General features: G+C 48.1%; 2 protein-coding genes across 2 annotated transcripts in view; one reads left to right on the top strand and one right to left on the bottom strand.

The window, feature by feature from the left end:
- Borcs7 (BLOC-1 related complex subunit 7) overlaps window positions 1–5,752 on the bottom strand; it is a 172,979-nt gene extending 167,227 nt beyond the window's left edge. The window contains exon 1 of the mRNA XM_050146604.1: window positions 5,743–5,752. The gene's annotated coding sequence lies outside the window, so the exon portion shown is untranslated. The remainder of the gene's footprint in view (window positions 1–5,742) is intronic.
- The window catches only part of Arl3 (ADP ribosylation factor like GTPase 3), a 56,316-nt gene extending 45,762 nt beyond the window's left edge, over window positions 1–10,554 (top strand). The window contains exon 6 of the mRNA XM_050146564.1: window positions 10,281–10,554. Coding sequence (XP_050002521.1) covers window positions 10,281–10,328 — 48 coding nt within the window. The 3' untranslated portion in view covers window positions 10,329–10,554. The remainder of the gene's footprint in view (window positions 1–10,280) is intronic.
- The last annotated feature ends 1,219 nt before the right edge of the window (window positions 10,555–11,773 follow it).

Here is an 11,773-nt window from a genome sequence, read left to right on the forward strand (position 1 = left end):
AGGAGGGCTCAAGAGGTGACTTGAGATTGGTCAAACTCTGGAAATGTTTGACAATTGTGTTGGCATTCAATGTTAGAGCCAATATTAGAGATGGTGAAAGCTTCTACTCCCAAAGTGATTCTCATCACTACCATACAAATGCTCGCTGGCCTCGAAATACCTCTGTTTACTCTTAGTTCTCTCCCCTGCCCTGGGCTTGGTGTCTGTTTCCAGCTCCTGGTGTTGATTTCCCACTGGAGGCTTCTGTGGACACAAAGCCCTGTGCTTTATACTGAAGACCTGCACACCAGGAGATTGAACACCTCTTGTTTAATATTAATTTAGGGCAGAGCACAGCCCTGTCCCAGTCATCCAAGAGGCTGTATTCTTAAAAAAAAAAAAAAAAAAAAAAAAAAAAAGTCACACACTTCCAACTCAGGGGCTTCCTACCAAACTGCTCAACTCAGCGGCACTCCGTAGTCAGCCCTTTAAGATGACCAGCATCCTCCACACTCCTCAGTTCAGGCATCTGGTCTGTCTAGCAGGATGCTCAGCAGTGCTGCGAGGACTGGTCCAGACTGCTCTAGCTCATGTCTTCCCTCCGTGGCGTATGGTAGGTCCGTAACGGCATGACAGTTTGCTGTTCTCTCAGCTTGGCATGTTGGGTTGCAGACCTGAGGTTTGGTTCTTGACCACTGCCCGCAGCCTCTTCCCACTTGCTTTTCCTTTCTAATGTTCCCTCCCCTTAGACATTGACACTCTTTGTCGTTAGATGGTCTGATCGCTTTTATCGCACGCAAAAAAACACATCCTAGAACTATGTCAGTCCTAACATGTTTGCTACCTGGTTTTTGTTTTGTTTTACCTTGATAACAAAAATAGTCGTTGCTGACTTCTATGTGTGGCCTCTAGAGTTGAGTGCACTAGACAGGTGTCCCCTCCTCAGACTGCTCATACCTGTACCCCAGAAGTTCTCCATGAATATGTGTATGTTGGGGTTCCTTAGAACCCAGGGGCTACCACAGTTAAATCTTCAAAATGTATTCTAGAGTAGTCTATGAGGTTTTAAGTTTGGGAGAGTTGGTATTTTGGAGTTTTGAGCGTTAATTAAGGCTCTTTTCATAAATTAAAAGAGAGAGAAAGAAAGAAAGAAAGAAAGAAAGAAAGAAAGAAAGAAAGAAAGAAAGAAAAAAAAATTTAAAGCTGGGCAATGGTGGCACACGCCTTTAATCCCAGCACTCCAGAGGCAGAGGCAGCCAGATGTCTGTGAGTTCAAGGCTAACCTGGACTACAGAGCTGATTCCAGGACAGCCAGGGCTATACAAAGAAAGCCCTATCTTGAAGAAAATAATTGTAATTTTATTTTATGGGTATGGGTGTTTTGTGTGTGCACCCTTCATGAGTGCTGTGTAGTCCCTTGGGATTAGAGTTACAGTTGGTTATAAGCCACCACATAGGTGCTGGGACTCACACTCCAGTCTTCTGGAAGAGCAGCCAGTGCCCCGAACTACAGAATTCTCCCCAGTCCCAAGATAGAGTGGCCTCAGACTCTCTACATAACTGAGGCTGATCTCCTGACCTTCCTCCCTCAGCATCCAGGGTTGAGATTGCAGGGATGAGCCACCACACCCCACTGTAAATCTTATTTCTTCCTAGATTCTGACTCAGCTGTGCATTGTGGGTTCCTCCATGCCCTGGAGTTCTAGGCTAGCTCTATAAGATCCTATCTCAAACGTGCATTTTCCCTCTTATTTTTAAATGTATGAAAGTTTATAAAGTTAGTGAGCTAAGGGCATGACTCAGCGGTAGAATGATTGTCTTATATGGAAAGAGTTCTAGGTTAATCTCAGCAGCATAAAAATGCACAGAGAAAGTGGGCATGACAGTACAAGCCTGCAATCCCAGTTCCTGGGGATGAAAAGGAGCAGGGGTTCAAAGCCATCCTTGAGGGTGAAGAGGGAAGAAGGGTTCAAAACCATCCTCAGCCAGCCTGGACTGTGTGAGATTGTCTCAAAGGCAAGTAAAAAAAATTGTTTTCTCTCTCCTAAGTTCTACTCTACAAAGGGACTAACTACCGTTCTTCTAGGTTCTTCCTTATGAAATTGCTGCCACATACGCCATTATATAGACAAGTGTGTCTATCAGGCCTTTGATTTAACTCCATTTTTCAGAGTCACTTACAACCCAGTCCAAGTGTGCTATGCCGTGGGATGTTGGTAGTAGGTAAATGCTGATGGTTTTATTTAACCTTGTCCAACTACAACCTCTTTAAAATGAAAAGATCTAGCCAGGCAGTGATGGCGCACACCTTTAATTCCAACACTAGGGAGGCAGAGGCAGGTGGATCTCTGTGAGTTCGAGACCAGCCTGGTCTACAGAGTGAGTTTCAGAACAGACTCCAAAGCTACAGAGAAACCCTGTCTTGAAAATCTAAAAAAAAAAAAAAAAAAAAAAAGGAAAAGAAAAGAAAAGAAATACGAAAAGATCTAGCCCTACACATGCCCAAAAAAGAAAAAGAAAAAGAAAAAGCTCTAACCCCACAAATGCCCATGTGTACAGGGTCGTTTGGTGAGACACAGACTGGGAAATGGCAGCTTTCTTGTTTTTCCATCCCTGAGGATGGAACCCAGGTCATGGGAATAGCAGGCAAGCACTCTACCTGCTGAACTACAGCCCCAGTCCCTCTTTCCCGTGTTATAAAACATTCTAGTATGTGGACTCTGCCCTTGTGCATCGCTCCGAACACGGATGTTAGATTCTCAGGGGCATCCAGGTGCTGGGAACTGTACAGGTGGGCTGAGCAGAGGAAGCGGTTGTACTTGCATGGTCATCAGAATGTGGGCTCATGGTCCTGTGACCGCTCTTGACCAGAGTAGAGAAAGCATGGAAAAGCTAAGCTGGAGTTAACCAATGAGACTTGTTTCTTCAGCCTGTCTGCGGATAGGAAAAGGGGCAGCCAGAGTCCCTACTCAGCACAGTGACACTGAAGTCAAGGGCACTACACCGTGGTACCTGAGGGTAGCCAGGGAGGGCCTGTGTTTTCTACCCCCACGCCTGTCTGGGTAATCACCACAGGTACACAGCGCCCCCTACAGGGCCTCTTCCCTTCCTTTCTCCCTCTCTCCTTTCATCCAAGCTGAAAACCAAACCCCCAGAGCAGTGAACATGGTAGGCAAGACTCTTCCAGTGAGCTCCATCCCCAGCCTCCTTTGTGGAACCCTTTGGCCAAGACAGCAACCTACCAGGCAGTTAATGTGGGTGGGAGTGGCGAGGGGCACCTGTGAATAATAAGCCAGTTTAAATAAAGCGAGATTCCAGTAAAGTGCTTCTTTAATCAGGGACCCGCAGCAGCCAGAGGCACAGGAAGTGACGTCCAAAGAGATCCAGGGTCAGCAAAGTAGATCAGTAGATAAAGGTGATTGTAGATAAAGTTCGATCCCCAGGACCACAGGGCAAGAGCAGAGAACTGACTCCCAAAAATTATGCGCTGACTTACACACAACAGATAAATATATTAATTAATCAAAATGAAATCATATGAATGAGAGAGAGAGATCCAGCAAAGAGCTGAGAGCAAAGAGAGTGATTTGTACAGAGGACAAATAGTTTGAAGGTCACTTAGTTAGTTTGTAGATAGTACCAGGGTGTGCAGAATTGGATAGTTAAGACTGGGATTTCAAGGTTAATGAGATTAGATTATGGTTAATAGAATGATATAAATTTAGAGAATTTAACCATTATTTGAAATGGGTTATTTAATAAAAATGTTAATTAAGAAGGGAATCTTATGTCTATTGTCCTTTCACGGTAACCTTTGGGGACCAGAGAAAGGTCATGGAACCTTCTGTAAAAGCTCTTGTCACTATCAGGCAGCGTTGACCATGTTCCTCCCTCAGGTGATGCCGCTGACCTACACTCCTGTGCACTCAGCCAGTTTCCTGGCTTTTACCTTTAAAAGAGTCGCTCTGTGTAATTCCCTTCCGGGATTGCTTGGCGAAAGTGCAGGCTTTTGTGGCCCTTAATTAAGGCTTAGATTATCTTACAAATGAAGAACTCTGCTAGGAACATGACTGGAAGGTTTAGTTATTTGGGGCTCACTTTCAGGTTTGAATTCAGTATCATAATGACTAAAACCTCCCTAAATTCCAGTTTTATTCTCATCCCGCCGAATCTCCCCAGAAGCTGCCGAGTGGTCTAACTGCTGACACCTGGTGCCACCTCTTTGACAGCCCAGAAAGAAAACCTAGGAAAGTCTGCAAAAAGGAAAAGGGAACTGCCCAGGATCTCAGGACCTGTGTGATAGTTGTGGGTGCTGAGAGCATCTGCTGTCTGAACACTGTGTGTGTGTGTGCGCGTGCGTGCATGCGTGTGTGTGTGTGTGTGTGTGTGTGTGTGTGTGTGTGTGTGTGTGTGTGCAGATGTCAATCAAGACACGCCTGGTGGCCTACAAGAGGCTCAGCACACTTACTCTAAACCTGATGATCCAAGCCCAGCCCTGGAGCCTACATGGTGTGAGAAGAGAACCAGCTCCAGCAGGGCTATTCTCTGTGCCCATACACATGCCACGGCTTGCCTGGCCACCCTGCTGTATCCAAACACACATACACACAATAGCCGAAAGAATGAATGAATGAGGGGCGGGAGAGATGGCTCACAGTTAAGAGCACTGGCTTCTCTTTCAGAGGACTTGGGTTCAATACCCAGCACCCATATGGAAATTCACAACTGTCTGTAACTTCAAAATCTGACACCCTCACACAGACACACTTGCAGGCAAAACACCAATGCACATAAAATAAAAAGAAATAAATTATATAAAAAAGAAAACCAGAAAGATTAAAAAGAAGAATGAATGAATAAAGGTAAAATATTTATAAACAAAAACAGCTCTAGAAATATGTCATACTAACCGGTAGCAAGGACCTCCGAGTGGTCTAGTCCAAAGGACAGCCACAGTCCGACAGGTGATGTACCCTCTGGCCCAGCAGGGCAGGCACAATACTGTCACTAGATAAGTGGCTTGAATCCATGATCTGAGACCGTGGGAGCTGGTGATTTTAGGGCTGACATTCCTGGGAGGAATTTGTACCTGATATTCTCAGGCACACTTGTGTGACCTTTACAAGACAATACCGTGTGTCCAGCTGAGAATGGACATAGCAAGGGAGTCCGGAACAGATCTTTCCTTGCCTGACTGATGGCCACTAGGAGGCCAACCGTCACGTGATTAAAGCGGGTCTTCATGGGAAATTCTCATGTGCAGAGAATAAGTGAAGGTCACCAGACCCTGGAGAAGAGCATCAGTCTTGGTACTCCACCCTGCTGAGAGGACTGTAGTCCAGAAGGGAACCCAGTTACATCAAAGCAGAAAAGAGGGAAAGTGAAAAATGTGTGGGAGGGGTTACCTAAACCCCTCAGCCAGTCCCTTTCATCAGGAGGAAATGTCCCTCCGTGCCCTGGAGGCTTGGCTGGCTGCTAGGGCCTCCGAGGATCTGCCATCTAGCACTTGGTCTCTTGTCCTTTTTCTTCCGAATATAGGAAATGGCCTACAAAGGCTCTGGCTTGTTGAAATAAGAAGCGGCGGCGGGGCTGCGTCCCCAACACCCCAGCCGCTTGGCTAGCTCACGCCCGAAATAACAACACACAAACTGTATTCATTTAAAGAACTGCTTGGCCCATGAACTCTAGCCCTTACAGGCTAATTCTCGCACCTGGACTAGCCCATTTCTAATAATGTGTGTAAGCACCCCAAGGTGCGCTTACCGGGAAGATTCTAGCCTACATCCATCTTCATCGCGTGTGCCTCAGAGAGCAGAGCTATCGCGTCTACCCGGGAGAGCTGAGCATGGCGTCTGTGATCCGGAGAGCAGAGTCTCTCCGGGAGCAGAGCAGAGTCTGACCTCACTTCCTCTTCCACCCAGAATTCTATTCTGTTTACTCCTCCCATCTATGTTCCAAGCCATGAGGCCAAGCAGCTGGTTTATTATAACTTAACCAATGAAATCAACAGATTGATATATGACACTCCCACATCACTGGCTTAGGTCAAAAACAAAGTTCTAGGGGGCTGGAGAGATGGCTCGGTGGTTAAGAGCACTGACTGCTCTTCCAGAGGTCCTGAGTTCAATTCCCAGCAACCACATGGTGGCTCCCAGCCATCTGCAGTGAGATCTGGCGCCCTCTTCTGGCATGCGGGCATACATGGAGGCAGAATGTTGTATACATAATAAATAAATAAAATCTTTTTTTTAAAAAAAAAAAACAAAGTTCTAGAAACAGCATCCTGCTTGCACCTGTCGCTGTGACTCCTCCCCAGAGCACGTCTGTACGGCTGCTGTAGTTTCAGGGGTTTGGAGACATTTTTTCTGAAACACAGTATGCCTGGTTGTTCTGGCTTGGGATTTCCATTTAAAGCAGAAGTCAGCAGTTTGAACCTGGCCTCTAGATTTGGTCACTACAGCGACTCTGATGGGCAGTGTTCCCGGGGTTGCTCTCCAGGCCACCCCCTCTAGACCACCCCCATTCCTTCCCTAAGGAGGGTCAGCAGTGGGTTCGTAGTGGTGTGGGCTGGGCTTCCTGCCTCTGCTGCTTTTTCCTTGAGCTAGGGGCGCGTTTCCTGGCCTGCTGACAGAATTTGATTTTTTTTTTTCTTTGCGGGAATAGAAATTGAACCCAGTATCTTGTTTATGCTAAGCCCTTCTTCTACAATGGAGCTGCACTCCCCAGCCCCAGTTTTTTCAGTATTTAAAAATATGATGTCCAATCTTCTTTCCAGGCCTGGGGTCAGTTGGTACTTCCTCCAGACAGGCATGGACTACATGCCCATCAGTCGGACCTCAGGTGCTGACATTTGTATCTGCAGACTCTCTCTGAACTAAGAGAGTAAGCCTGTGGTGTGTGGTTCGCTTGCTCCCTCCCTGATGCACTGCCCTTTGTCACCAGAAAACTGAACAGCAAGCAGTATTTTATGTGTGCTGCCTGCATTCAGCTGCTCCTTGACCCCAGGGGCCGAAAGGCACAATGGGACAGGCTGCATTGCTCGGCCAGGGTCTGAGTGCCTGGTCATCTTAAAGCAATTACTGAAGTGACCACATAGGCAGCCCAGTTTTAAAACCCAGCCCACCCGACCATGGCCACCACTGCTCCCTTCCAGCCACCCAACGAGACTGAGATCAGATCAAAAGGGGCGGTGCAGCCAGAGCCCAGCCCCGCCCACAGGCAGGCTATTAGTGTGAACAGGATGGTTAGTAGGTTTCCACCATATAGCAGGGCAGCCTTGCACCACCCACGGTTACTCGAGGATGTTCCTGCGACAACACAGAGACTTGTATTTCCTCTCCAGGAAGTCACACAAAGGCTAGCGTTTGAGGCTCCCTGCCTCTCTTTAGTCTCTATTATTGAATTGAAACTAATCAATTCAAATTCAGTGTCAGCAAGATTGGTCGGGAAAGGAAAGGGGAGACTGTTCACACCAAAGATAGTCATTCCCATAGTGAAGATCAAGTGCGCAGGAAATCGGTCAAACCAGTTTTCAACAATGAAAGGTTCAACCTTAAACAAACCCATGAGTTCATTTCCTTCTTCAGGGACAGCAGAGTCGCCTCCTTCAAGTAAGCAATCACCTCCTCTCAGAAAAGCTAAACCCACCGTTCTCTTAAACATAGAAGCAGAAGGCTCCCATATCCACTGGAGGAGGTGGCCCAGGACACGAATGCCCAGCCAGCCTTCTGCAGTCCTGGATCCTGCAGAATAGGAATATTCTGGTTGTTTTAGAGCTGTGACAAGGCAGGCAGGGTTCCTTGACAGGGGTTTCTCCTGTCTTTGCCCTGTATTCAGCTGAAGGAAGCCGTGAGGAAAAAGAACCCATTGGAATGGCCTTGCCCGCCTGCCTTCCAAGGCTACCCAGCTGCTCTGTAAATTAGATGCAGGGCTCTTCTCCCGCCACCCTCAGTCAGAGACTCGGTGACTAGTGTATGGTCCTCAGTGGGAAGACAGGCGCATCAGAGCCCACCTCTGCTCTGAATTATTCTGTTCTTCATTTCCTTGTTTGCAATATGGAAACAATAATATATTCACTGGGTGCTTATGAGAATTAATTTTAAAGACTATAAATTAAATATGGACTATATTAAGCCGACAGCCTGCCAGTCCCTTGCTTAGGCTCTCCCATCTTGGTTTTTGGATAACACTATTATCTTTCCTTTCCAGTGGGCTACTTGACAAAGCTTGCACTTGCTTGATTTATGAGGTATTGTCAGAGAGGGTTGTGTCCTTCCTCGTTCCCCTCCCCTTCAGCCCCTAAATGCTGGGACTCAAAGGGGCCCTCCCAAGCCCTGCAGAGGCCCAGGGCTTTGCCGCCAGATAGTACCAGGGGCTGGGGGCAGCCTTGGGTGCTGGCCTCTGAGCGCCCTCTGTTGACAAGACCATGCTGGGCCGACCTCCACTCTAGATTCTGCCATCTGCAGGACAGCACCCTCAGCAGGCCGTGCCCTTTAAGCCCCTTTCCCCCTCTACAGAGAATGGCTTCCCTCCACCTTCTGCTTTGAGTGTCTGCAGCTGAGTAAATATTTTCCTATCTCTTTGCCTACACTTATGTTCGGTGAGATATAATAAAAGGAACCCCCTTCTTCACCAGTCATAAACCAAGAAAAAAGACAAAACAGTATTGGCTGGTATTGTGCGGGGACACTTGCTTTCCTGGAGAAGCTGCTCTGATAAAAACGCTGTGCCTGTGGAGAGGAGAACACGGAGACAGACGGCACCTTTGGGTGTCTGTGCTGCCTGTGTGCTGAGCTCTTCAGCTTTGGAGCAAGAGAAGATGGTTATCTATTCATCCCTCCTGTCTGTGTAAAATTCTTTTTTGTCTCCTGGCAGGTGATCATTTTTTTTTTCCTAGAAACCAATTAGCTACTAAAATTAAACATGCTCTCTTTAAATGATTCCTTTTTCATAAAATGGCTTTAAAACTGCTTGGTTTCTCGGGATGTGCTGCTGACCCAGTTGTAATCAGATGCGTTGGGGGTCCCCTCGCCCTGTCCCCCGCTGCCCAGCCGCAGCCAGGTGCTCTCCACCTGAAGGCTCTTTGCCAAGGCCAGGCCTCCTCATCTTGGCAAAGCACAACGTCCCTCAGATCCTCAGGTTCTCCTGCCCAAGTGCCCTGATGGCAGCTGGTAGTTTTAATCACTGTAAATGCAGGTGATGGGCAGATTAGCCAGGAGAAAGAAAGGTACCTGCTGGTTGTTTTGCAGTGATGTATTGTTTACGGGATTAATGTCCTGGTGGCCAAAGGTGTCAGCTGATATTTATTGCTAGAAGCTGTCTTAACTGTTCTGGTTCAGCGGCCAGATCCACAGCCACCAGAAACGTGGGGTTTGAAGTGTGAGGTGTCACGTGGTCGTGTGTGTGTGTGTGTGTGTGTGTGTGTGTCTGATAGCACATGTATGTGAGACCCAGACTCTGGGCAAGATGCCCTGCAGGGCCCATCTTGAGTTCTGGTCTGTGCTTCTGAGGGCGTTTGCACATGCCTGAAGGTCTGGAGTTTCTGGGGAGGGATGCATGTCCAGGTATGCTCCAGAGGGGGTTGAAAAGGAGGTCATATCTGACAGGCCTGGCATCTGTGAGGAATTGTGTTGCCTACCAGGTGGCTGTAGGCAGTGTGTGTGTGTGTGTTTTAACCTCAGTCCCTCTTCAGCCTTCTAAAGAGGACAGTTTCAAGGTCGCTATGCCTTTAAGGGAACCTTCTGTCCTTCCCTCCGTCCCCCTGCCTGGTAGAGCTTAAAGCAACAAGAAGCAGCTTCTAAGCCTCTCTACAGACATAGTGTGTATTGCCCCTGCCTGTGTGGAGTAACACCCACTGCAGAGGGTTGTTTTTCCAAAATGAAATTTAATTTAACCCAAGTGTACACTGTCACACTGTAAACACGCTGGGGCACCAGAAGGGTAGCTCATTGAATTAATGCCCTAGCAAAGGTCAGCTTTTAGAAAAAGCCAAAAATGGCTGGAATTCTTCCTGATAGCGCCTCAGTCAAGCCCTGCACCAGGCAGGTGTGTTTATTTTTTCAGAGGGAGTTCCTGAGAATGAATCTCAAGTTCAGATGCTGGCTCCCTCTGCCTCCCTCGTGTGCTCAGAGCCCCCACCCCCACCCCACACCCTTCCAGGAGGTCACCACCGGCCCAGGTGGGCCTCTGGGGCAACGAATCCCTAGAAATCCCTAGAGGAGGTAACCGCAGTCCCCTCCATCCTGAGCTCTTGGGACTTTTCTTGCCGCTAACACTGCCTCTCTCTGCCGTTCCCTCCCAAGGACGGCATGAACTGGGTCTGCAAAAACGTCAACGCGAAGAAGAAGTAGCGTGGGGATGGTGGAGCCGCAAGAGCCGCGGGAGCCGAACTCGGCCCTGGAAAGCACTGGTTTGCTGTTTCCTGACCCAATGCTTTTTCATCTGTGCACAGGCACCGCTGTGTGAGGAGGGGGACAGCAGCTTCAGAAGAGCCCTCTCCAGCCGTAGATTTTAACTGATCTCCAAGGTTCAGTATCGTTTTTCAAATAAAGAAATTATATTATTTCCTCTGCATAATTGAAATAGTATTAAATGTCTCAGAGCACATGATTCGCAGTGGGCAAGAGCTTGCGCTGCAGTTTAGACAATTCCAGTGGGCTTTCGTACAAAAGAAGGAAGAAGCCGCTTGTGCTGAGTCCCTTTATTTACTGGCCTGGCCCTGCACTCCCTTGGTGGTTGGAAACCACAGCTTGGCCACTCTGGGCAGGGATTTAATTTTTTTTTTTTTTTGTCCTTGCCCCCAACTGAGCCAGGGCTTTAGTCTCTCCAGCAGGAAGCTGCTGGGGGAGGCCAAGGATAGCAAATGATTAAACCATCTTGTCAGGTAGGTAAGATGCTGTATGTAATCCCCACTTTTGGGGTGGGGGAGATCCTTGCAAACTGGTCACCACACAGAAACAACCCCACTCCATTCCCCCACCCACCCCCCAAACCTCCCTACCCCTCACCCCTGCCAGCCATGCAGGGAAGCAGATTCTTATGACTTTTGACTGTAATGACATCTGGAATGTAAGAAGTGGGAGGTTTAATTCCAGAAAAATTACAAGGTCCTTAAGAAGCCCTCACTCACATGGAGAGCTCAGGCTAGCATAACAGGCTTGCTCCAGCTCAGTGGAGCAGGGAGCAGACTCCAGGTTAGCTGACTTCTCCACTGCAGCCCTACAGAGGAGATTTCTAAAGCTCAAAGAATTCTGTGTTTAAATGATCACAATAGGCCGATGCTATCAGATTTTAAAAATAAATGCAGCTTTGCCATGAACCTGCTCCTCTGAGAAAAGCCAGGCAGATCGATTCTGAGAAGAGATCAATTTTTATAGTGCTGGCAGCTAGGTGGTGTGGGGAGGGAGCATTACTGCTGGGTGAGCATGGGCTGTGGCCAGGGAAGCCGCTAACCCCAGGGTGCTCTCCTCTATCTTTCCAGACTGATTGGGAGGGGTGCAGAGGCCTTCCCCTCCCCCATGGCAAAGGGAGCCTGTTTCCCTGAGCCCTCGGAAGTCCCAGCCTCAAACCCCAAAAGCAGGCCAGAGCAGCGCCTGCTCCTGAATTAAACTCTGTTCTGGGCATGAGCTCAGGGCTTTTCAGAGAATAAATAAGAGACTATCCAATGCTTGGTAGGTCCAAGGAGGCCAGCTGCCTTCTCATCCTGGAAGGTGGCCCTTTCCAAATCCACCATGGTGTGTGAACTAACAGAAAATGCCACGGAAACCCCTGGTCCATGGTACCCAGCTTATTCTGG

This window comes from Alexandromys fortis, unplaced genomic scaffold (genome assembly GCF_014885135.2).
Source record: "Alexandromys fortis isolate MF-2015 unplaced genomic scaffold, M_Fortis_MF-2015_v1.1 scaffold_16, whole genome shotgun sequence".
Lineage (NCBI taxonomy): Eukaryota > Metazoa > Chordata > Mammalia > Rodentia > Cricetidae > Alexandromys > Alexandromys fortis.